Below are 26,280 nucleotides of genomic sequence, written 5' to 3' on the forward strand. Positions count from 1 at the left end.
CAGGATGATTACGACAAGTGTGTTTTGAGCCGTGAACTGGGTGTCTGCCAGGGTAACAACAACAGAGCAGGATGTAAGATAAGGGAATGAACACACACACACAAGCATATGCGATGTTCCTCAGACACAAATACACGCTGTGTTCTTCAAACAAAAAACTCCAACTCAGTGTCATGCTTTGTCAGACTGTCGACAGAAGTTCCCCTCCGGCAATGCCACGAAAAGCTCTTACAAATAAAATAACCACGATATAGCAAAAATACACAAATGCACATGCGTGGCACGAGACACGTGTCAGCTATACCTAATAATCACAGAGACTTGACACAGATCTAATCTTCAAAAGTTTAATTAATTAATTAAAAATCACTTCCCTTTTCAGCCCCCCCCCCCCAAGCATAATAATGTACCACAGGTTTCCCCTTAGACACTACAGCCAATAGACGAGGAAGCTGATGCAGGACTTGCTCTGCTGATTGATGGCAGTTTGAGATGTGGTGAGATGTCAGTTGGGGGTTGCACTTTTTCTTTTTTTCCTGACTCAAACACAAAGTATCAGCAAAGAGAGACACACATATGCAGTCCCTTCAGAAAACTTGAAGACTTAATCCATCACACCCCTACTGACAGACTCATGAAAAAAGGAGAAAAGTGAACACCAGGGGACAAAAAAAGACAGATAAAAGCCACAGAGAGACCAATGCAAACGTATAAACTTATACAGGGAGGCAGACAAAAGCTTGCAGTGTATCCCTCAGAGACTGGACCCAGGTGAATCCGAATGATGCTGGCACATTGCTCTCTACAATGGCCCAGATAAACAAAGAGAACACACACACACACCGACACACACACCATGGTCAGTGCAGTGCTTATATAATATATTTTCCACTAACATGGTAACTGCACACTCATCTTCCCTGCGGTGAACTCCGCTCAGCTGGAGCGGACATGAAGGAGAACTACAGTGATGCACCACCCAGCTTCCTTCAGACCAGCATGTCTGAATAAGGGGCAATAAATGCCAACAAGGTCAAAACGGGACACGCGAGCAAAAGCTTTTACGCAACGCAAGCGCATGCATAGATTCTAGCACAAAAACATCTACCTTCTCTTACTTTTTAAAACACACCCAAACACATAGTGTGCAGAGGTATTTATCTCTCTTTTTCTTTCTTTTGTTTTTAACACATCATATTTCTAAGGTGATCTGCTGTGTCATCTCACTCTGCTGGCCTCCAGCACATGAGATTCAACATCTCTCACTCCTGCTTTCTCCATACAACTGTTTCATATTTCTTCACACAGGGAGCAGCACAGGATCGTGTATCATATTACTGAGGCTGAACAAGGCAGCCGTGGTTTTTTTCTTCTTCTTCTTGATCTATCACTTCCTCTATTATACCACTCTCTCATGTCAGGCGGAGGGATGGAGACTCAGAAAGTGAGTAAACAAGCTTGGAGTGAAGGCAGTGAAAAACATTTTGTATGTTGGCCGCACCTCTTAACATCAGGGAGCTCAAACTGGGTTGTATTTGCGATCGAATGCAGTAATGATAAACATTTCTATCATATTTACGCCATGTGATCATGGTGAGAAACTAGGCTACAGGACAAGCAGGTCAATTTATATTTTACAAGATAAATATAACAAAATTATTAAAATCCACATATGTACACTCTGAGTATAAAAGAAATGTTTTCCAAACTCATTTGTTAAAAACCTTTTTTGTAAGTTATTTTGTTGTGATTCACATTTTGTGCAATGCATTGCTCCTGATCTCATTAATACCCTGCATCCAGTATTAGATAAACACACTTTAAACCTTGGACCTTGGATTTTATACAGATTCAACATTAGTGTGTCCGATATAAATAAGATGAAGTTTATTGACGTCAGATACTGATGTTTATCTGACGTGTTGTGTCACTTTTGTGCTGATTAAATGTTCAAAAGCTGTGTGATGGAGATCTAAATGACTTTGAAACAGGTATATGTTCAAAATGCACTCAGATTTACTTCCACTGCACAATCAGAGCTAACAAAAAACAAAATAAACTGGCACTGGCTATGAGGCAAACTGTTAGCCATAATTTCACATCTGACGCCGCTTTAAGTGCTGTAATTAATGTTTGATATTCATACTTTTAATGGCTAATCAAGATTAAATTAGCCAGAAGGATGGGGGGGAGAAAAATGAAATTTAGGACTGGGAAAGATCTGTGATGAAATAGAGAAGACATGTAAAAAGTGCAAGAGTAGGTAGCCTCAAGTGCTTCTTCTTCTTTGGTGAATATATACAGTATATAGGTCAGCTCTACATGCTGTGAAAGACCTTGTTGATGCCCACAACATACTGGGATGTACAGTGTATCACACTATCTTCCCTTCTACCAGAAGGCTGAGGGCAGAGCGCACACAGGAAAGAGGGCAACCATGCAAAGCTAAATAATGCAATGCCTCAGTCTCCACATTATGACCTAGTAAGTGGTTGGTTATACAAACACTCAGACCCTCTTGGGCTGTGTCTGACAGCACAATCAACAGGATTATGAAGTCATTTCTCGGTCTAACGGCATGTCAATTCACCATTTTAACTTCAGGGACTCCAGAGGAATAACTGGAATGGGTGAATGTGAGAGGTTTGGGCGATATGTGGAGATGCCTAGATGCTCTTGAATTAAGTGATCTAGGCAGTGTGAGCTGGTGGAATGAATGAGAGAACCATGAGTAAGGAGCAATGTGGGTACTTGTCATGCAACTCCACAAACTGACTTTCTCTCTTGGCATCCTGTAGGCCTGTGTGTTGACACCTTTAAAGGGAGCAAAATGCGAATGGAGTGATGCTGTTTACAAGACACAGTCACACACACACACACACACACACACACACACACACACACAGCCTTGGAACACTTTCTATAATTTGCATCAGAAATTGAGAAAGGGCTCCTTCAACTTCATGCATAGTGTCAAATCTGCATTGGTCTGGGTTAACTACTGGTTAAGCCTTAGCCCTTCAAGTGGCCAGCCTAACTTCTGCACATGTGTATCATATGTGCAGCAGCATAAAAACATTGATGTCACAAGGCACAAACTAAGCAACTCACAGACCCGTGAAAGCCACCCCCGGTTAAGCGTCCCACCCTACCTTCGGTGTGGCAAGTGGAGGACAGGATGGTGCTCGGAGGGCGGAAGAGATACGGGAGATAACGGGAAAAACATTTCATCTTCTTCTCCGGTGCTTGCTAACGGGTGTAGAGCGCTGCGTTGCGGGCTCCACATCCGCACTGCTGCCACCGACAGCCAGCCACAGAGGATCCGGGGAGGTTCGGAGAGGAGGAGGGGGGAGTGAAATAGGCTCTGTCCGCGGTGCAGGGGGGCTATGACAGCATCACTTTTTCACAGGCAGGCAGGGAGGCAGGCAGGCAGTAAGCTCCGGTAGATCTGCGCTTCACCCGGGGAGCGAATAGCGCACGGTGTCAGCGCGTCTCCGCTTCGGCAGGTCTCTCCGTGTATGTGGGCGAGTTTGTCTGAGCAGGACAGGGGGTCGCTTCTGTCCTCTTATCATGGGAGGTCAATGTATGTGTGGTCTGCTGGTGTGAACACCCTCCTCGTGTTTATTTCTCAGTGTATTTGGGTTTAAATAAAATAAAAAAAAAGAGCAGGAAAAGCGCAATTACATCTGCGAGAGCCAGGAAGTTTTGCCTTATAAATTTGGTAGTCTGTTTTATATTAAATGTAGCTAAGGGCAAATACTTTGATTGGAAATTACACTGAATGTTTTTTGGGGTGTGTATTACCGATAGAACATGTGTTTTGCCGATCTATTGATGCTACTCACACTTATCCCTGATGCCTAAAAGAGGGTTGTGTGGTGCACAGAGCCCAGAACTTGATGAATCATAGACAAAACTTGTTTGTAGACCAGGTTACCGATTAACTAAGTTTAGCGCCATCTTGTGGAAATATTTAATGTAGCTAGAAAACACAAGTTATAACGTCACAAAAAACAAACCTAGTAAACATCGTTGTGCATGTTTACTAAAAACGCCCCTGCAATTTTATCAACTAAAAATTATTACGTGGCATTATTTAAAAAATAAATTTGTTATGGTGAACAAAAATCTTAACGGTCACCTTCTTTTAGTCGAATTTAACTCCTCGCAGCACACGCAGCACTAAAACAAGTTTCAGTACGACGAAATTGTGTCATCTTTGCCAGACCCCTCTGTGTTTACGCTTGCGTTTATCTGTGTTATCATTTTAAACACTGACTTCTCGCGAGACTTGAGTGTGAACTAATGCCAGCGGAAGTAGTTTGCGAGTCTCTTTTCCGCCGGCCATAGAGGAGCAAAGGCAGGGTAAGAATTCCCGGCAGATGAATTCGCCAAAGTTATCGTTATCCATCCTGCTTTTAATACCACTGTGTGTCCGTATACAAGTGTAAACCCCACATATACTTCAGTACAATTAAAAATCATCGAATATTGGCTTCGTGTTGACGATGGATTACTAAATAAACGCTGTCAGTAGTTGGTCTCCCTGTTAGGTCCTTCAGTATCCGCATGTCGGTTAGCGATAGTGAAGCAGCTCTACTCCTGGTGCTAGCCTTTAATATTTGACCTATTTTACATTCTGTAACTGTAATGGGCTTTTAAAAACATTTTTTTGGAAGTGTGTAGTTTGTTCAACCACTGTACCGAGTTTATGTTGCAGAAAAATCCCGCTTCGGTCTGACGGCTATCTTATGCTAACTACTTGAGCTAGCTTAATAGTCGCCTTTAAAACGTAGCACAACCTAGCCAGGTACCTAGTACAGCAAAATAACACACATAGTGGACATTCTAGGTTTGGGTTCTCAGTTGCTTTATGTGGTGTCGAAAGATGGTAGTGTGTACTTTAACCCTACATTCTTATATTTTCTTAAAACTGTCGATCCTGATCCACAATTTGAGTGGACTGTTTTGCAAGCAAGTGCAGCCTTTATCCCCTGGGTTTGTCAATGTGCCATTACTTGTTTCTTTACAGCATCATGAAGCTCAATCCCTTTGTAACATCCTCCCGTCGCAAGAACCGTAAGAGGCACTTCAATGCCCCCTCACACATCAGGAGGAAGATCATGTCTTCCCCCCTGTCTAAGGAGCTCCGCCAGAAATACAACGTGAGGTCCATGCCCATCCGCAAAGATGACGAAGTCCAGGTAATGTGGTTTGTTTTGTGAGGGGTTCTTTTTCATACCTAATGTGCAACATGTTAGGCGGATTAGTCTGACCTGCTTGTGTATTTACATACAGGTTGTCCGTGGACACTACAAAGGCCAGCAGATTGGCAAAGTAGTCCAGGTCTACAGGAAAAAGTATGTCATCTACATCGAGCGTGTGCAGAGAGAGAAGGCCAATGGAACAACAGTCCATGTCGGCATCCACCCCAGCAAGGTGAGACGTAATTGAATAGATACTGAGTTTGTGTGAGTAGACTTGTTCCGTGGTATAGTCACACATGGCGCTTACTGGCTTCATATCTGTTTGTTTGTGTCAGGAAGTGGACCTTAGAGATGTAGTCTTGAGCTTTTCATGTCACAAGCTCTTAAACTGATCAACACAAATTCAATGTGGAGTGTAGCTATATAAGTATTTCTTGGGTATTTTTGGGTTCTTAGTGTGTTTTATCTATTGTAATTCTGAAAGTTGAGGTATTTTAGCTCTTGATGTTTGTTTCTTTTCCTAACAGCTGGCTCAGAGCCCTGTTCCAAGAAGCATGTTCAACAAATACAATTTATATATAAACTTTGAGTTTAAGTCTAAGATCTGCAACTCTTAAGCTGTGTCCACACTGAAAACAATTGTCGCGTTGTGCCTTTTAGCAGTATTCTTCATTCTGTGGTAGTCTTTTCAGTCACTGGTCTGAAAGTGTGAGGGGTCCCACCTACTTCACATTGATAACAGTTACATCACTCAAAGTCGACAAATATCATTCACTTTTTGTTGTCTGCTTACCAGATTGCTGTTAACTGCTAAAGATTTTGGTTCCAGAACAGCTGATCAGAATATCTTCATTGAACTTGAGTGTTCACCTTGAGTTAAGCACATGCATGAGTAGAAAAAATGTAAAGGAAGCCATCAGTGGAGCTCTGACACCCAGAATCATAGGATCATGGGATTCCAGCATTTTCCTCATGTCTGGATTAACAAACTGAGGGATGTTTGCTAAATCTGCTTCCATGAGTAGGGCCCCAGTCACTACTGTTGTAATCTTCAATAGCATTCAGGTTCTTGACTCTCTCATCCTGCAGTCGGACAGACTACTTTACTAGTTGTTGTTGTGTGGGACGGTAGTTGCCAAAGGTGGTGTGTGTTGTGATCTGGACATTGTAAGCTGGTGTTATGGTTGATGTCGTTGGCATACTCTCTGCACATGTATGCAGAGAGCAAAGTAAAGTGGAGTCAAATTCCTTACTTGTTATGCACAAACCAAATAAGGGTGACTCTGATGTATCTTATTCTGCTCATTGCACTTCAATGCCACCTTAGACCCATTTAAATCTGGATACTGGGTGTTGTCCAGTCGCTGTAGTCTGCTGCTAAATTGATACGTTTTCAAGACTCAATCACTGCATTAGTGCTGGTAAAGAAGAAGTCAAAACAAGTAAACATTTTTATTATGGAGAATTTTTCAACTGCTGCGGTAGTATCCCACTGTGCTATTGGGAAATCCCTATGTTCCTGAAGTTAATTTATCAAGGGACCAACTCACGTCTCCAGTGAGGCTGCAGTGTTTTCAAAAAAAAAAAAAAGGAAAAAAAAGGAAGCTTTACAACGAACCCAAATGACACCAAAGCTCACTATGCACCAGCAACTCACTAAGGACTTCCTTTGTGGACAGTCTAGGATTACTAGATATAAGAAGATGCCATATCTAAGCCAGACTTAAGGTTTCTATATTACACGTGTGTAAAGCTGCCTGTTGGGCTAAGATTTGCTTCTAACTTCTAACTCTGCTGCTTGCATTATCACCAGAGCCCCCTCCTACCAGCACATCACCCCTGTTCTTCAGGAACTTCACTGGCTCCCTGTGAAATTCCGGATAATTTTCAAACTACTTCTGCTCACCTTCAAGGCCATTCATAACCTCGCTCCTCCTTACCTTTCTGACCTGTTAACCACCACCTGTTCTGCCCGTTCACTTCGTTCTTCTTCTTCTATCCAGCTTGCTGTACCTTCCTTCCCCCTCACCACCATGGGAAGCAGAGCTTTCAGCTGCTCTGCTCCCAGGCTGTGGAACTCTCTGCCCCCCGAAATAAGAAACATTGGTTCTCTCCCCCAGTTTAAATCCCAACTCAAAACCCATCTGTTCAAATCTGCATATTCACTGTGAATCCACTGTTTGTTAATTTTATCTTGTGCTTTTGTTTTATTGTTCTTATTCTGCCATTGTTTTACTAAGTGTTTTATCCTATTGTAAAGTGTCCTTGGGTGACTTGAAAGGCGCTCATAAATAAAATTTATTATTATTATTAACTAATTATGATGTCTTAATCCTGCTCCCGGGTGCACACCCTAAATTCTGATTACAGGTAGACTGAGAGAAATTTCACTTGGTATTTGAAACAGTGTTTCATCATACTCTGACACTTGGTATTTTGTGCACTGAAATTGAAAAATCAAAGTGACCAAATAACATTTTGTGAAGTGCAGTTGCTCTGGTTTAGCTGGATTATAGATTTTTTTTTCTTTTCTTTTTTTTTTTTTTTTAATTTGCTGATGCTGTTCAGTTTTAAATTGCAGTGTAATGCATTAAACTTCCAATTTTTTTTTTTATTATTAGTCGTTTATTCATCCAGGTAAAAAATCTCATTGAGATTTAAAAATCTCATTTCCAAGAGAGACCTGGCATCATGGCAACAAAAATCACATACCACATAGGTATATAACATTTAAAACAAATACAATATCCCATACCAACATGTGTAAAATATACAATAACAGATCATTAAAAACAATCACACCGAGTAAAAGAGCTGTTCTCTCGTTCCTTTAAGACAGACTTAAACTCTCCCAAGGTAACCAATTCTGATAATTTCAGTTCCTTCTGCAGATTATTCCAGGAAGCAGGGGCAGCGTATTTATAAAAAAAAAAAAAAAAACCTCTTTCTGTCAGTTCTGTAAATCTGTAAACACTGGTGGTGGATAGCTGAAGCAAGTACAGAGCTAATGGGAGAGCATGTGACATTTTAGATGCGGAACATTGGTAATTTAAGAAGAATTAAGATTATATTTGAATTTCAGCATGTCCCTTTTGATTCAATTTTTTATTTATTTTTTTAACGTAAACTGGAAAAGCAAGATTTTCCTTGTAGATTAAAAGATAATCCTTGGTTACAAAAACAGTGGGGAAATGTTTCAATTATTAAGCAATGTCTTTTTGTTTAATTTTATTAAAGAGGTAATTTCAGACATATTGCTGATGTATCCATGAGAGAATACATGTTTGTTTACCAAGATGTTTTTGTGTCTGCAGGTGGTCATCACCAGGCTAAAGCTGGACAAAGACCGCAAGAAGATCCTGGAGCGCAAGGCCAAGTCTCGCGCTGATGGAAAGGAGAAGGGCAAATACAAGGAGGAGACCATTGAGAAGATGCAGGAGTGAAAATGATCTTTTGCTATCAATAAACTCTGTAAATGGACCTCATGTTGTCTGTCATATTTTCATTGTAACGCCCTAAACTCGGGAATGTTTTTTAATGTTTTATTTTGAACATGCTTGTCTTTTTTATGGAAATTAACACTTGGGTATACTGTATGCCTTCAAAGTCATGTTCATATCTCTAAACAGCACACTATATTATAAGGAAAGTAATGAATTGGCTAGTGCTGCTGCTTAATTAAAAACAAGCTGTGGCCAAAATTGCATAATTTTATTGTTTAAAGATGTTAAAAGTGAACTACACAAAGAAATGTTCTTTAATTGCACAATTAACTGCAAATATGAGTGTAGTTTTGTTACAGGCAAGGAAATTTGTGTGACTGACTACACACCACCTCAGCTTCTATGTTAATTGATTTCACTATGAAATGATGAGGTGAAAATCCAAAATACTGTGCAAGAAACGAAAAAATATTTCAAAGCATTTAAGCAGAAATATGGAAACCCAGCATTTGCTCTAACAGATCCAGATTAATATACTTTATGGATCCTGCAAAGGAAATTGCTTTTAAGGCAGCAGGATAAAGGATAAAAATGAAATCTTATATCCTGACAGGAGTGTTCACCTGTCACAGAAGAAGAGCTGTTTTATAGAGAACAGTAGGAAACCAATTTGGTTTTAAACGAGCTGATGAATGAGCTCTGCAGAGAGGACTGTGATGACCGTGATGGACAGCAGGTAATTCAGTGACCTCTTGCTCCTCACTGAATGCCTCTGGGTTCCTGCTGCCATCTCTGACAGTGTTTGAGAGGGAAGAAGAAAAAAATAGATTTTGCAAGAAATTTTACATTAAATTTAGCGAAAATAAAACATCATAGGAGGAGAGGCTAACTATTGAATGAAAAAAAGATATACAGGTGAAACTCAAAAAAATTTGAATATCGTGCAAAAGTTCATTTATTTCAGTAATTCTACTGAAAAAGTGAAACATATATAATAAAGACTCATTACATGCAAAGTGAGGTAATTCAAGCCTTTATTTGTTAAAATTTTGTTGATCGTGGCTGACAGCTTGTGAAAACCCCAAATTCAAAAGCTCAGAAAATTTGAATATTGTGAAAAGGTCCAGTTGTAGGCTCAAAGTGTCCCACTCTGATTAACTAATTAATCCAAAACATCTCCAAAGAGTTCTTGAGCCTTTAAATGGTTTCACAGTCTGGTTCAGTAGGAATCACAATTATGGGGAAGACTGCTGATCTGACAGCTGTGCAGAAAACCATAATTGACACCCTTCATAAGGAATGAAAGCCTCAAAAGATAATTGCAAAAGAAGTTGGATGTTCCCAAAGTTCTGCATCAATGCACATTAATAAAAAGTTATGTGGAAGGGAATGGTTTGGAAGAAAAAGGTGCACAAGCAGCAGGGATGACCAGAGCCTGGAGAGCATTGTCAGGGAAAGGTCATTCAAAAGTGTGTGGGACCTTCACAAGGAGTGGACTGAGGCTGGAGTTGGTGCATCAAGAGCCACCACACACAGACGGATCCTGGATTTGGGCTTCAAATGTCATATTCCTCTTGTCAAGCCGCTCCTGAACAATAATGTCAGAAGTGTCTCACCTTGGATAAAGAAAAAAAGAACTGGTCTGTTGCTCAGTGGTCCAAAGTCCTCTTTTGTAATGAGAGAAAATTTTGCATCTCATTTGGAAACCAAGGTCCCAGAGTCTGGAGGGAGAATGGAGAGGCACACAATCCAGGATGCTTGAAGTCCAGTGTTAAGTTTCCACAGTCTGTGTTAATTTGGGGAGGCATGCAGGTGTTGGTCCACTGTGCTTTATTAAGTCCAGAGTCAAGGCAGCTGTTGAAGCTGAAGCTGACTTCATTTTCCAGCAGGACCTGGCACCTGCCCACACCTACAAACGTACTAAAACCTGGTTCAATAGATTCTCTATGGGGCATTGCCAAGATAAAGATGAGAGTCGTGAGACCGAACAATGCAGAAGAGCTGAAGGCTGCTATTGAAGCATCCTAGTCTTCCATAACACCTCAGCTGATAGCATCCATGCCACGCTGCATTGATGCAGTAATTCATGCAAAAGGGCCCAAACCAAGTACTGAGTACATATGCATGATTATACTTTTCAGAGGTCTGACATTTCTCTATTTAAAATCCTTATTTTATTGGTTTCATGCAATATTCAAATTTTCTGAGCTTTTGAATTTAGGTTTTTCATAAGCTGTAAGCCACGATCAACAAAATTGTAATAAATAAAGGCTTGAAATATCTAAAAGGTGAACCTAATATAGGTTCACCTTTTAAGTAGAATTGCTGAAATAAATGAACATGTGCACGATATTCTATTTTTTCGAGTTTCACCTGTATAACAATGTGTAATATTCATATACTATTTTTCACGTTAATGAGAGAAATGTAGTAGAAATAAACATAAATATGGCACAGTTTGTCTTCCAGTTTGCCCGCTTCATTTTATGCATATGGAATATAACCACAAATAAAAGTTGGGTTAAAACGCAAATACTTTTCGCCATTTATTTAATTTAAGAATTAATGAAAACGTTTCACAACACAAGCACTTTGAAATTTGCAGTGCAGTCCCTCCACTTCCTCTTTCTCTGGTTCACAGTCATGTGATACGTGTTGCCTTCTGCGTGTCGTCGTCGGCTGGGCAGCATACATTTAGTTGAAAGTTTATACCTCTGAAGTCTTGTGTTTTTAGACTAAACTCACAATGGCAATAACTTCGTTTGCGATCGCGATTTCCGTGATGACTGTGTTCTGGGGTATTGTTGGAGGAATTGTGCCTTGGTTTATCCCCAAAGGACCAAACAGAGGGTAAGTTGGTTAGCTTAGCTCCGGCTGGCTATAAGGAGTTTACGGAAGGTTTTTATGTCAACGTTGTATTATTTTCTTAGTTTTTATACAAACAGGTGAAGTGTGCGTGAGCTAAATTTACTGTTGGCGTTGTGTAAAGCTGTTTATTACACTTACATATCACCTTTAAACCCTGTTAGCTACTCTAGTTACTAAAACTTAAGAGTTAGCTAACTAAAGCTAATTTTACTCTGGCTTCGTGCTAAAGTTCCTCACATCCCTTGGCAGTGAATCCTGCTCTTGTATTTCAGTACATAATACGACCATTAATGGATTCGATGTTTGGAAAAAATGCCAAAGTTAGTACAACTTCCTTTATTTGTCTGATTTTCAGTTGCATCACGAGGTCCAGCTCGTGAATGTGGATGAATGGCTGGATGTGTTTTAAATCCAAAAACTCGCAGACATTAAATATTAGATGTGCTGTGTATATATTTAAAAATTATATTATTTTTTCCCACAGTGTGATAGTGACGATGCTGGTGCTAACTGCAGTCTGCTGTTACCTTTTGTAAGTATTCACCATCCGGATTCCTTTTTTTTTTTTTCCACAGACAGGCACACACACACAGTGGTACTATATATATCTAAAAACAATAGAGGAAGCCTGCAATGAATCAGGCCTATAATATAAATGGCTGAAGTGAGCAGTCAGTTAAATATAAGAGGAGAACTATCTTCTTGATAGGTGATTAATGCATTTGGATAATTACAAATTGGTCCTCTTCTGTTGCTCCAAGTTAACGGATGCACGTTGCTTGAAAATAAAGCAGACTATGCGTATCTTATTTAAGTCATAAATTATTTACATTCACAGTTTTGAATGCATCTGGTGTTATGTTGCATGCTGGCAGACAAAAGGGGGCAGTATAGTCACAGTAGCGTTGCAGCCATGTGAGGTTAATCTCCCAAATGCCCCCCAAGCTTGATGCTGTTATAATAAACCCAGGAGCTGGTTGCAGTGTTGTGACAAACCGTGGTGTTCATTCAAGATGACATTTTTGTTAGAGAACATGAAGTGAGTGTTTTGTTTGTGATCTTGATGGTGTCCTCTCTGTTCACCCAGCTGGTTGATAGCCATTCTGGCCCAGTTGAACCCGCTGTTTGGGCCTAGCCTGTCCACTGATGTTATTTGGTACCTGCGCTATCACTGGCCTTAATTTGCCTTCGCTAGGGCTCCCAACCCTTAAGGTAAGCTTAAGACTATATCTACATGCTACTTTTACATAATATATTAATACTTGGATGCCTCTCGTCTAATGTTGTGTTATTATTCTCTCAGCAGCAGGACGACCTTGCAGTGCTGCACACCAGTGGATGTTTGCCATTGCAGAGATCAGTTGTCCCCAATTGCCTTAAAACTCTGAACCCTGTATGATTATTGAGTGGCACCAGTGCCTTGTGTATATAATGACTCCCAAAGGGCTGTGAGATCTGTGTGGATGTGCTGTGACCTAAATTAAAGTAACATTTCCTTGTTGCAGTTTTGTTTATATATTATGTACATTGTGTTCAACAATATTGTTAGCATGGATAGCAGTTGTTGTGTGAGTGTGTGTGTGTATGTGTGAAGTTTGTGTCAGCTGGTTCATCAGATAATTAATAAATTAATAAACAAATCATTCATCCATAATTGTTTGTAATTATATATTTTTTCAAATATATAAGTGTTCCTTTCTACATAATTATGTTGAAAGTCATCTACACATTAAACACATTTATGTCACAATAATATTTTCATAGGGCATAGAAAATGCTGTTGTTTTTTTTGTAGTTTATCTGAAAAAAATGACCCCATAAAACATTTTTCATGCAGTCATTATTGATAACGACGTTTTTTGCGTAACAAAACACGTCAAACAGCGACGTTGACGTACGGACTTCAAATTGGCCTCTTTGCTTTCCGTAGCTCCAGCCGGCTACGTTGGCAACATGGCGTCGTCAGATGTCCACGTCCGAATATGCGAACAAGAAATACTCAAATATGACTTGGAAATTAAAGCTCTCATCCAGGTGCGAATATTTCTTTGGTAAGACTGCTTAGTGCTGCGACGGGACACGTTATTTTTTGAGCGTGTCACATAGCGGAGTTGTATTAACTTGGCCTGATTTTATGAGGTGTAGCGACCGTCTCCGAAAGCCTGCACCGGAACATTTTCTATCAAAGTTACAAAGAGGCTGTAAAAAAAGAATATTTTCAGCCAAGATTTTATGAACAAGATGTTGTAATAATAATGTAGATAACCAGCCGGTGTTGTGTTGCGCTAACTAGTGATTTCCGGTATATACCAAATGATGATCCTCCCAAAACAGGTCACTTCTTTATTTTATATATAACCCCTTCATAAATCCCGTTGACTGCAGCCCGTTTACATTATAAGCAAAACGAATACTTGCCATAAAAACACATCTGAGATCACTTTTTGGTACATCACCTGTATTTAAACTGTTTAAAATAACTTAAAGCTCTAATGTGTTAAATATTTCTATCATGAATAATAGAAAACTATTTAGATTCAGAAAATTGAGATTGAGATTAAACAGCTCCTTTTTGTAGGAGAGATGTGGCCAAGAGGCTAAGAAATATTTGCAATGTTTCTTATTTCTTTATTCTCTATGTTTTTAATTCCTGTTGACTACAACCTGTTTATCGGTGTAAAAAAAAAAATCTTTCTGGCAGCAGGTATTTAGATGTTTTCATTTAAACGAAGGATTAATGTAACTTATGGACCTAAATAAAAATGTACCTTCGTTAATCTTTTTCAAGTAGTCAATGGACAGAAAAGCAATTCAATAAAAGGCACGCTGGAAAATCAAGCATTATTTTCCAAACATGTACCGGATCAAGTGTCTCACTTTTGCAACACTAGTAAGCACAAGGCAGTGTAGGACCATATTTGGTAGAAACTATTCATATTTTAAAATGATTTTAGAGCATATTTAAATATAAATGGGTAAGTTAAACTCTATTCTGCAAAACTTGTCAAAAAATATTAGAAACCTGGTTAATTTGGGGGGAAGTGCCGATAAATAAACACATTAAAAGAAAATCCGCTTTGCAGGAAAAAGTGAAAATAGTTAAAAGGTGAGGAGGAGGTCTAAAACAGTGCGAATTCCACAGTTCAGCTTGAGAAAGCAGTGTTAATATGCAGAACAGCTGTCGTTTCAACATGTGAACAGTAACAGCAGTGTAGCAATGAAATGTCATGACTTTTATCCTTGGTTCAACATTTTACCAGGATATCAGTGAGTGCACAGGCCCTCAAAGCAAGCTGACAGAATTAAATGGAGAAGTGAAAAAGAACTTCCTCAGCTTAAGACTACGGATTCAGGTGAGAGATTTTTCCCAATTAATAGGCTGTGCATTGGTTGCTTGAACTTTTTTTTTCTTTTAATTGTAAGCCCTTGTGGTTGTTTTGCTTCCATGTTAGGACTTGGAGCAGATGGCAATGGAGCAGGACAAAGAGTCAGACAAGCAAGCCTTGATGACTCAGGTAGAAGGCCACAGAAAACAGATGCTCAGGTAATGCCTTTAGCCCACTTTAACACTTTAAAAGCCTACTTAATAAAAGTTTATTAATTTTGTTTTTTGTATTTTTTGCAGTAACCAGACAACCTGGAGGAAAGCCAACCTGGCCAGCAAACTTACAATCGACAACATGGAAAAGCAGGCCCTTCTTAATGGAGCTGATGATTCTGTGAGACAGAGGTGAGCTGAAGATTGTCCTAATATTTAAAGACCACTAAATCTCAGCTTTGCACTTAAGCAACGTTTGCTTAAATGCAAAGAAAAAAGACTATCGGGGAGCGTGCTTTTTCTTTACGTGCCCCATTTTTGTGGCACAATCTCCCTCAAGATATTAGGCAGGCATGCTCGGTGGAGGTTTTTAAAGCTAAGTTGAAGACCCACTTGTTCACCCTATCCTAAATGTCTTAATTCTATGCCATTTAGTTTTAAATTTTTTTTATTGTTTTTAACTTTTATTATGTTTTTAACTTGTTATTGTGTTTTTAACTTGTATTGCTGTGTATCGCTTTTATTTATTTATCTCTTTATTTTCAAATAAAGAGATAAAAATATTATTATTATTATTATTATTATTATTATTATGTGATGCATTCTGTTTGCATGCATTCTTTTTAAATCAGGAAGATGACCAAAGAGGGTCTGGCCCAGACCACCAGCGACATCACCGAAAATCTTATGAGCATCAGCCGAATGATGGCCCAGCAAGTTCAGCAGAGCGAGGAGACCATAACGTCACTAGGTTGGTGAATGAACAGTATCCTGTTGTTTTGATATACTTGTTTAATTTTAAATGGCATTAAAGCATTCTTGTTTACTGAGAGTAATTTAACAGGTTACACTGTGTTAATGCACACGCTCGGAATAAAATGTCTATTTATATCAGTGACAAATGTGTAGCCCCACATTTTTTTTCTTTTCTGTTTAAAGCAACCTCCTCCAGAACGATCCAAGAGACAAATGATGAGTTTAAGACCATGACAGGGACCATTCAGATTGGGAGAAAACTCATCACCAAGTACAACCGGAGGGAGCTCACCGACAAGCTGCTCATCTTCCTGGCGTTAGCTCTGTTTCTCGCAACAGTGCTCTACATCCTAAAGAAGAGACTGTTCCCCTTCCTGTAGACCAGAAGGGTTCTCCCGTGAGCATGAATGGTACTTTCCATAGTCAGTGGGAATGATTTAAACAACTCTGAATGCTGCGTGCTATGCTAGACGCATTACGGCGTCTGCACGGCGGAATGCGAACTGCTTACTTGACTGAACTGAGACGCTGCTGAGAGTGAAATATTGTCCATGCAGAGGGAGAGCAACCTACAGGCCTGCAGCTCAGAGGCAGACTAAAGGAAAAAAAATATTTTGGCTTCAGGATGTAAAACGTGTCTTTGTGTGAGGGAAACTTGTTTGCTGATTATTATGAAACATGAAATATGGTACAGTATGAGTAATATCATGGTTTCATTTGGAAAAAAGAAAAGTCATTTTTAGCTTCAACAGTTTTTTTTATTGGCAAGTCAATCACTGAACTATTAAAGTAGCATGCAATGCTATTAATTACTGTTAATTCAAGGCAAAAAATGCTATGTAATGACATTATATTACAGACATATATATTTGGGATCAAAACAAGGCCTGTACATGTTTTTGCATCACCAGTGGAAACCAAGCCATTTACCACAATCCAGTTTCCCACAATTACTGTTGATAACGTTCCAGCTTTATATGTAAATGCTATTTGTCGGAATGCACTGTGCAACTTACATTACTGTACACCGTAATGATGAATTAATGTTGTTTATGTGAAAAGAATATTTAAGTACTTTTTAACTTTATTATTATTCAGGCTCAATTGCACTCACTCCTCACTGTGTTTTCCTACTTGAACAGCTCTTGTAGGCTGTATATACACTTCTAACTGTCCCTATGTTTATTCACTTGGCATGCAAATCAAAGTAAAAAAAAAAACCCTTTATTAAGTGTAAGACTGGATGCAGTCTGCTCCGTCTCTGCCGGCGTGGCTCTGCAGCAGAGCAGAAAAGCTCCGAAAAGCACCAGCAGTGTTCACACTGGCAGAGATAGGACAGCATGCAGCCCTGCCTTTCTTCAGATAAGACCTGGAAAAGCAGATTATTCCAACCTGTTTCCCTCTCCCTTTCCAGCGTGAGTGGAGGGTGAGGGATATTTTTAGGTTTGTGTGGCGCTGTTATCTGACGTTCCCTTTTCAACACTACAGAGGAGAGGGTGGCCAGAGAAGCCACATGACCTTGCCACCCTTTGGGCAATTGCCTGGCATTGCTGTTTCATTTTTATTATTTGTAAATGTCATCGCTAATTATTAATAAACACAGTGGCTCCCGTCTTCTTTAGTGTGTCTCAAATGTGCATTTGTCACTGTATTGTTTACAGTAAGATAGCAGACAATAGAGTATGTGTGAAGAGACCTGAGAGATGCCTAAGCATCTCTTACTTGTGTAAAGTGGCGGCAGTTGGACAGAGCCAATTTCCAGCCTGTTCGTATAGCCGCACACTTAGACAAAGCCTTTGGCTCTCTGTCAAGCAAATTGGGCCATTCTTGCATTTAGCACCAAGATACTGACAATTGAGTGTTTGGGTTTGTATCTGGATAAGTGGGCAGAGGTCTCTGAAGTGTACACGACACCACACTGATGGTGTAAACACGGGGATCGGGTGGCTAATGGGAGACCTCGGCAACTTCACATTCATTTAGTAAATTTGACTTTATAGAGCTTTGGTAGTGTTAGTATTTAATACATCATTTTGATACTGGGTGTATGTTCAGTTGGAGAGTAACAGTTGTGTTACAATAAAAAGCGAAAGGTTATATTACAGTAATTTTCAGTAATCCAGTGTACTGTCCATAAAAAGTTACATATCTTTGATCTGGTCACACCTTGTATTTGCCACCATGTTTCCAAGTTCAGGGAATAAGACTATTGACTTTCAGGAACAAAGAGAAGATGAAGAAATAATTCATATAAAATTTATCTACATAAAAAACTGATCATTCGTTTCAGGTTTTCCGTATTGGAACCCAGTTTGAAACGTTTTAAAAGGTCAAGGTCACGGCTAGTCAAAGCAACCTTATAAACGTGTGTAAAAAAGTACATGCGGCTGACAGTGGGTTGTAAAAATAGTGTAAACATTTAACAACCTTTTACCTTGTTGAAGCCTACTGAATGAAGCTTTCTAATAGGTACTTGAGCAGTTTAACCAGAAACAAACCATGGGGTGGTTTGATAGATGTCAGATTTTTTATTTTATTTTTATGCATGTTTACCAGTATATAACCCACAGGTGTGCATTATATGTGCTGTTAAAATTATCGTTTTTTTATTGGATGATTTAGTTGAATTCTTGTGGGGGGTTTGTGATGTACAGTTAGATAACAGAGCCAAAACAGACACGATGAGGACGTGGTTGTATGCTAAAAATTTTAATGATAATAATAATAATGGTAGTAACAATAATAATATAGAATACATATACAATTATATCATATAATTAAGTTGTAAGTTGTTTTGTTTTCCACCGAAAATACTTTTCGTAAAAAGAAATATGTAATAACCACCTTAAGGAAGGTATGGAAAAATAGAAAGTGAAATCTGGCAATTTTTAAAATTAAAAAATGGCATTTATTATTTTGTTTTTCGCTCAAATTAAATGTGCGCTGAAAATAACTTAAAATGTAACACGTTTAGAGAAAAACTGGTGCTGAACTCAAACGGAAACTACGAGAAATAATTCATCAAATATAAGTAAATTACACAAACTCCTCAATGTTTTAATTCGTTGGTATACACGCATGCAGTCATAAAATACTATTAAGGTAAATTAACATCTTTTTTTCTTCTTCTTCTCTTGTTTACCACGTCCTAATGCCGTGTAAGGAAGACACCCCGTTACTGGAGGAGTATGTGTTTTGGACGTTACTGAAATCCCCTACCCCAAAGTTCATGTAATTGCCGTTGCTGGAGGTACCTTGCATAGTCTGCATTGCGGCTGCGGGGTAATTGCACGCATAGTTCGTGTTGCAGCTGGAGCCGGTGTAGTTGCTGAAGGCTGTGTAGTTGTTATAACTAAAATGGTTAATGTGACCCATACTGTAGGAAGGATTGTAGCTGGTCGCGTCACTCGCGAGACAGGGCTTCCCATCCCTCACCAGCACTGGCACCGACACCCTCCTGGGCGGCGGCAGGGACACCATCTCCAGGCTCTGGTCCTGCTTCTGCCGCTTGCACTTGTACCTCCTGTTCTGGAACCAGATCTTCACCTGCGTCGGGGTGAGTTTGAGAACACCGGCGAGGTGATCTCTCTCCGGGGCCGAAAGGTACCGCTGCTGTTTGAAGCGGCGCTCCAGCTCGTACACCTGTGCCTGGGAGAAGAGGACCCGGGGCTTCCTGCGCCTCCGAGGCTTGGGCCGGTCCTGATCATCGGCCTTTATGTCCTCCACAGACTCTGACGGAACACTGAATTCGCCTGATTAAGGCAAACACAGACAGAAAAAGCACAGAGAAATAACTGAATTAGATTAGAATTCTTCACGATTTTAGAATTTATATTCATATTTTTTATTTTGCGCTGTTATAACGATCATAATAATTGGCACAGGTTCGGGCAGATTGCCCGGCCATCCGTGCGACCAATCATTCCTAATATGATTTACGCACAACGCTATGATTTGTCATTTCATACCAAAGACGTCAATGATAGTTTGGATTTTATTACATTTTTCAAATTAATTTTCAAATCAGTATTAAAGTTCACCAACTTTCATTTATGTTTAAATTTCAAAGGTTTCATTTTAGGGCCTTTGTCCAGCAGCCCCCGTTTTTCTTGTATACTTTCTTGTGGTACTTATTGCTTTAGTGCAGATAACATTCAGAGAATCTGCCATTATTCAAATCAAGCACATGTGTATCCAGGCCTAGGTTTAATGGGCCTCCAAACTAAAGACAATTCTTTCTTCAGCTCACCTTTTCTTCTTTTCCCCTCAAACGCATCAGATTTTCCATCCTTATCTATTTCCATCTCCATGAGGGATTTGCCATAAAAGGTAGAAGCAAAGTTAAGTGCATTGCCTCTGCCGGCTCTGGAGTCGTGTGTGTCCTCTACAAGAAGCGAGGCGGCGGTGGACGAGATGTCCCGGAGAGGCTCCTGCTTCATTCGGCCCAGCATACAAGAGGAGGAGGAGGATGTCGCCACGGTGCAGCAGTCCATGCGAGAACAATCGTCCAAAGAAGACGCCAGAACGTCATGAGTCTGCTCCAAGTTTAATATATCCTTAACAGAGAAGGGAGTGGACGTGCTAGGGCTGGGAAACATTGTCAAAAACCAGAAAAAGAAAAATAATCTGTTAATCTGTCACATGGAGGCCAAAAAGAAGTCACCAAAAAAAAAAAAAAAACCCCAAACAAAAAAACCCACCTTTCCTTCTTGACAGTGTGTAATGGATTTACGTATAAGTTTGGTATACCGGACTGTTCTTGAGTGAAGTGTGCATTTCGAATGTCAACTCTGACTCCAAACTTTTTTCTTGGCCCCTCTCTCTCCCTCCTTTCAGTGACGCAGAGAATGAGGGAGGGACGGGGGATCCAGTGGGACCTTGAGCTCTGGTACTCCCATTTACTGACGTAAAGTGATGTCTGGTAGGTTGCATGTTAGGCCTGATGTTGGTCATAGGCCTATTTCTTAATTTGCAGCAAAGTAGCCTGCTTAACCAGCCTTTATACTCTGCCCAGAGCAAATAGGATTGCTGTAAATATCCCACTAAATCAGTACATCCTTTCATCCTGTTGGAGAAACACATCTTATTGTGCTTTGATTGAGGATGTCACTGGTTTATAAAGCTTCTAAATGAAGTATCCATCTCGCCGGATAGTGTTTAGCACTGCTGTAGTCCATTACGCACAATACAAGCTCCGGATGTTTATACAGGTCTTCAAGTACCAAATAAATAATTTATCTGACATACACATCAAAAACTTGCATTAGCGACCACTGACTTGCATTGTTTAACTTTCTGGGTGGAATCAAAATCCATTAATGCGCCTAGATGGTCGTCTGCGCGTGTGTGCTTTGGGTGTCGGCCCGTGGCTCTTCTGAGGGGAAACAGAGCAGACAAGCGTCAAGAAGGAGGGAAGCAGACAACAGGTTGGGTCCCTGAACAAGGAACCTGAAACCAGGATTGACACACTCTGCTGTCTGCCTCTAAGAGATTTTTGGAGACGCTGTCTGTCTTATCGGGACGTGATAACAGATGACAACAAGCTCCCACCCAAGCTGCAGGCCGGGTTATCCTAAAAAAGTGTCATGTGTGACACTTTTGTCTTATGGCAGTCAGAAAGTCCCAATTCGTTCAGCCGGGTTTAAATTTTCTGTGCATCTTCTCTGTCCTGTTAAATACAGGCGCACTGAGATATCAATTAAGCATACAATCATTTAGTTCTTAATTTAACAATGATAATTTGGGCAATATGACTTCAGCTGTCAGCAGTGAAATAGAGACAGCTGTGCGTAATGACGCGTAACCTACATGGGTTCCCCCTCGCACCATTGGCACTAAACCTCCTATTAATGCCTGTGGAGACGGTCACAGGAGACAGACAGTATTATCGTTTGTTTTATCTTAAGCGTTTAGCGCAGCCACGGGGTAAATGGGTCCCCCCGTCCCCGATCCAGCGATTGTGTTTATAGTTTTAAAGACTATTTGTGCGCCTCGCGAGCTGATGAATGGCCATAAAATCTTTCTCGGGCCCAGCGAGAGTCAACACTGGCCCGGCTCTTGTCGTAATAATTGGTTAAATAAAGTAAACGCGCTTCGGGGAGGCTCAGAACGTGATGGAAACGTTTTCGACATGATTAATTTAGGCTGCCCATGCGCAGTCAGAATGAACGTTTCCATATTTTTTATAGCATTAATTGCAAAAAGAGATTTAAAGAAAGGAGCCATATTATGAACATGCATGCAGAATTAAGTGAAACTCCCAGTCCTACTGGATACTAACTTATTCTGTCAACTGTAAATTGGACATGACAGGTCTGGCATGTGTTTCATATCCCTAATGCTTCGTCCTGCAGAAGCCCCGCGGTCCCCTTTGACCTGTCTTTCTGCAGCACATCTCCAGCTCAGATAAAGCTTCAGATAAGGTTGCTTAAAAACTTCCGCTGCAGGAACGTGTGGGTATTTTGAGGGTTGTGTGTTAGAGGGAGGCTCACTGCGTGTGTGTATGAGAGAGAAAGAGAAAGAAAGATAGCAGGATTTTGTGGGGTCTTAGACCGTTGGCTGGTGCTCTCTGGCCTCGAGGCTTTTGGATAATTTAAATCCTCTAACTGGCTGATTATTTGCGTTTTGCTATATAATAGTTAACAATTAGATTACACTTTCCCCGTTAACTTTATTGTTTCAAATGTCAGAATATTGCAGTGGTGGACAGAGTAGACCGATACAATTAAAAATTGTCCTTCAGCTGACCTTAGCTGTGCGTGCATGTATATAAAGTCAGGTTTATTTTGCGAACGCTGAATGTACTAATGTAAATAACTTTACCAGTCAGTGATGAAAACAAAGGACATTTCTAGGAATTCTTCAAATAAAATAAAATTCAACATTTTATTGAAATTTGTGAGTCCAAAGACTTTTATCCATTAATGTTGGGAAGAACAAAGAAATAGTATAATCTACATTATATACATGATATATTATACCAGCTATATTATATTCTATAATTTGTCTGTTATTCCAGTGGTTAAGTAAAAAACAAAAAAAGGAACCAAAACAAAAAACCCACAGAAACTACTGTTAATACATGTAAATATGCAGGTAAGCATGCACATAAACAATTATGGCATATATACACTAAAACACAAATATGTGGTCAGTTCTGAATAGTGCTTATTGAAAGACTTATTTAAAAAATAGAAAGCAAATATATACGAAAACTGTATTACTGTGCAAAGGTTTATGTCAGAGTCTGATCAGTCACACAAAGTCTGTTGGAAGACAGCAGCCCCAAACATACAGGAGAACAATGCCTGCGGGAGATTTGGTCCGCTCCCTGCAGAGGCCAGATCTCAACATCATAGTCAGTCTGGGATTATGTGAAGAGACTGAAGACAATGAGAAATTGTGGCAAAGCTTTCCAAACTGCTTGGGATAACCTGCTTACCGAAAACCTTTGAAGACACTCTTTAGGAGAAATGAGTCCTTCTTTTTTCTTCAAGGGAAAGGTTTGTGACACTGCATCAGTTTAATTTTTTTTAATCCATGTTATGTAGTTTATTATTAAGCTTTATGTGATTATATGATGTTTATTAATAAATACAAAATGTTAATGTTATTATTTTTAAATGCATCCTAATTATACATGTAGAGTATGAAACATTTACATAGCAACACACCCAAGTTTACACACTAGATACACATAAATGCAAATCTTTGTGAGGGACTGAAATCAAATCAAACTTTTGTCTTACTTGCTAGAAATAAAGGCAGAGAAAAGTGAATTAGTGTGGTGACTTTTAACATGAAGGCTCTACCAAAGTATAACCGGCAGTCAGAACAGCAACACACCCGAGTTCATACAGAGGTAAGGAATGGATGATGCCGAACTCTGTAACAGCTCTAAACTTCTTTGAAAGTTGCCATTTAATTAGGGGATATCTGATGTAAATTTAAATGTGAAACAATAATTTACATGAAGAAAAAAAAGAAAAAGAAGCACTGCTTGAGAATTATTTATTTAATTACAAAAAAGCTCCTTCAGAAAATTTGGAATGTAAATTTGTCATAGTCTGTTGCTATATTTTCCAATCATTAACATTTTCATTACAGTTACATTTTCCTACTGTTACAGAAATGAAAACAATGAGTGACTTGTCCCATAGGAACAAGACATATCTCCTACTGTGATACACTAAGTCAAAATCAAACTAATCCAACCAACCATCTAAGCATACAACAGCATGTTATACTGCTCCAAAGGAGAATATTTTCAGCAAAAATCCATCAATTTCACATGAACAGCAGTTAGTTCAAATTTGTGAACCATTAAAAAACATTTAACTGAATATCTTCAAAGTCCCAAGACTCAGAGAGAGTAGTAGTTAAATTGAAATTCTGTATCCTGTATCCTAGTTCAGCATAACTGTAGTGTAACCTTTTTATGCAGATACCACTTAGGCTGCTCCACCCTGAACTTATATGTCACGTTTTAAGGTAATTCATTGTAACTTACAACTGGATTTCAAATTGCAGTTTTTTCCAAAACATTTAAACACATCTCCAGAAACTGTGGCTCAGTTTTTCAATACTCCAAACACAGACTGAAAAGGCTTAAAGAGTTTGTCAAAAATCCACACACCTCTTAACAAATGAAACACAGCACTCAACGGTGTGCTCTCTCTTCTCGAAACAAATTTCTTGCATCAAAACAACAGCCTATGCACAGCAATTATATGTCTGTCTTATAGAGTATCATAATAAACACTGACGTGATCATTTGATCTATGTTTTAGCTTCATGTGGCTATGCTACATATTTACATCCATACACAATTGAATGGTTCTTCCAATTGAGATGAACGGATGCAACATGAGTGAAACTAATTGGTAATCAGGGTGTTGTATGCCTGTGTCTCTAGGTGAACAAAGTGTACTAAATGATGCAGTTTGTGTTTGGAGATTTGCAAAACCTCCACAATGTTATTTGAGTGAGACCAGTGGAATTGTGCTTAGGGTTAAAGTGTTGTTAAATGAGTTTCCATTTTCAGAACTGTGTGCACAGTTTTTTCTGTGTATAAAATATGTATCTCCTTAAAATTCAAATTACAGATGAGCCCTAAAGTATTTTCTTCTCCCGGTCTTAATATAACACATCACAGTTCTTGTGTGGCCCAGAAGACCTACAGTGTCAGATGCAGCTGAAATTCATATCACCACCTGTTTTTCCATCCTTGTTTTCAAGACTTCATTACATATTATGTTTCCTTGTGTACTTTCTTCTTCCCCCCATGTATAAACCATAATGGGTTATACAGTCCAATTTGCTTCCAGTTCAAGGTCAGGTCTTGGCAACTGCACTCTCATGCTGTGTCTCCATCCACGCTGCACCCTGGATGTTTCTCACAACATAAGTAAGAGAAGGGGACCTGATTATTATGTAGCTAATACTGGTGTGGTTTACTGATCAATAAGTCAAATCTAAATCTATCTCTTAATTTTAAGCTCTAAGACTTCCATGTGGTTCCTACAAGAAACAAAAAAAAGTGCTTGCTGTCGTGATGAAGTGGGTTTTTATTAGTGAATTAAAGCAATAGAAGTCATGCTGTTGCAGGGATCATTCAGGGGTCAACACTGTCTCATTCATCAAGCGACACAAGTGTAACCATAAGCATCCGCTGATCCAGATTCAGGTTGTTGTAACTGGAAACTATCTGAATATGGCAGTGATGTTGAGTGCCATCTGTCTGTGGATCATTTATCTTTTTTTGTGATGGAGAGAGCAGCATCCCCTTTATCTACCCTCCATCCTCTCACCCTCCTCCCCCATCCCTCATACACACTCCCCAGGTCATGTTCATAAGCTTGGCAAGGCTTCACACAATCTTTTGCTGGGTTCAAGGTGATGTTCGAGCCCCCAGGGGACATAAGAGGATGGATCTAACTCTGCGCCTAATTTAGTTTTGTCTACGGCCCTTCACAGCTGATGTTTGAGGTCAGTAGTGGGATACTGTGTTGTAGCTTATGAGCTGATGAATGGATTTTAAATGGGCAGATTGTGCTTTGCTGACATATACAGATTGTACATGCTACAGTGATTTTAATGGGGGTAATCCAGTAGTTTAGTACTGCACTTCCATAAATTTAGGAGACTTATGAGCAGTAGAACAGTTTAGGAGCCACTCCTAAACTTATGCACTTATCTCTGCAACCAAGTCCTTTTTAACATCCCTCATATTTTCTTTACATTTTATTACACATCTGTTACACAAGTTCCCTCCAGAGTCATAAAAAGCCTTATCTTAGCACCGCAGCAATTTCCTAATGTTGTAAACCCGCTCAACATTTGGCAATAAAACCCTTTCTGATTCTGATTCTGATTCTGATCTTGTCACACTTGTTTGGTTGTTGGTTTTTTTTTGCTTGTTTATTTGTTTCTCTTTTTCACTTGTCTTATTTCATGTCCATTCTGACCA

General features: G+C 39.5%; 5 protein-coding genes across 6 annotated transcripts in view; 3 read left to right on the forward strand and 2 right to left on the reverse strand.

Annotated features, from left to right (window-relative positions):
• Positions 1-4,130, reverse strand: part of ppp2r2ba (protein phosphatase 2, regulatory subunit B, beta a) — a 43,110-nt gene extending 38,980 nt beyond the window's left edge. The window contains exon 1 of the mRNA XM_040015438.1: positions 3,153-4,130. Coding sequence (XP_039871372.1) covers positions 3,153-3,231 — 79 coding nt within the window. The 5' untranslated portion in view covers positions 3,232-4,130. The remainder of the gene's footprint in view (positions 1-3,152) is intronic.
• Positions 4,131-4,253: 123 nt separating this feature from the next.
• Positions 4,254-8,687, forward strand: rpl26 (ribosomal protein L26). The gene is made up of 4 exons (XM_040015443.1): positions 4,254-4,365; positions 5,033-5,204; positions 5,299-5,439; positions 8,522-8,687. The coding sequence occupies exons 2-4, from the start codon at positions 5,037-5,039 to the stop codon at positions 8,648-8,650; spliced, it is 438 nt and encodes a 145-aa protein (XP_039871377.1). The 5' UTR covers positions 4,254-4,365; positions 5,033-5,036; the 3' UTR covers positions 8,651-8,687.
• A 2,590-nt stretch (positions 8,688-11,277) lies between these two features.
• Positions 11,278-13,172, forward strand: atp6v0e1 (ATPase H+ transporting V0 subunit e1). Of its 2 annotated transcripts, none has more exons than XM_040015445.1 (4): positions 11,278-11,500; positions 12,003-12,050; positions 12,606-12,730; positions 12,825-13,172. In XM_040015445.1, the coding sequence occupies exons 1-3, from the start codon at positions 11,397-11,399 to the stop codon at positions 12,697-12,699; spliced, it is 246 nt and encodes an 81-aa protein (XP_039871379.1). In that variant the 5' UTR covers positions 11,278-11,396; the 3' UTR covers positions 12,700-12,730; positions 12,825-13,172. The 2 variants fall into 2 exon arrangements, with proteins under 2 accessions (XP_039871379.1, XP_039871378.1); XM_040015444.1 differs by having other exon boundaries at positions 11,280-11,500; positions 12,822-13,172.
• Positions 13,173-13,369: 197 nt separating this feature from the next.
• bnip1a (BCL2 interacting protein 1a) lies at positions 13,370-17,426 on the forward strand. Its single transcript, XM_040015441.1, has 6 exons — positions 13,370-13,552; positions 14,779-14,871; positions 14,971-15,062; positions 15,144-15,248; positions 15,689-15,807; positions 15,996-17,426. Exons 1-6 carry the CDS (start codon positions 13,472-13,474, stop codon positions 16,190-16,192), a joined length of 687 nt encoding a protein of 228 aa, XP_039871375.1. The 5' UTR covers positions 13,370-13,471; the 3' UTR covers positions 16,193-17,426.
• Positions 17,427-17,555: 129 nt separating this feature from the next.
• Positions 17,556-20,581, reverse strand: nkx2.5 (NK2 homeobox 5). Its single transcript, XM_040015440.1, has 2 exons — positions 20,062-20,581; positions 17,556-19,564 (listed from the first exon to the last, which is right to left on the reverse strand). The coding sequence occupies exons 1-2, from the start codon at positions 20,408-20,410 to the stop codon at positions 18,951-18,953; spliced, it is 963 nt and encodes a 320-aa protein (XP_039871374.1). The 5' UTR covers positions 20,411-20,581; the 3' UTR covers positions 17,556-18,950.
• Positions 20,582-26,280: the final 5,699 nt, after the last annotated feature.

This window comes from Simochromis diagramma, unplaced genomic scaffold (genome assembly GCF_900408965.1).
Source record: "Simochromis diagramma unplaced genomic scaffold, fSimDia1.1 OVJJ01000685.1, whole genome shotgun sequence".
NCBI lineage: Eukaryota > Metazoa > Chordata > Actinopteri > Cichliformes > Cichlidae > Simochromis > Simochromis diagramma.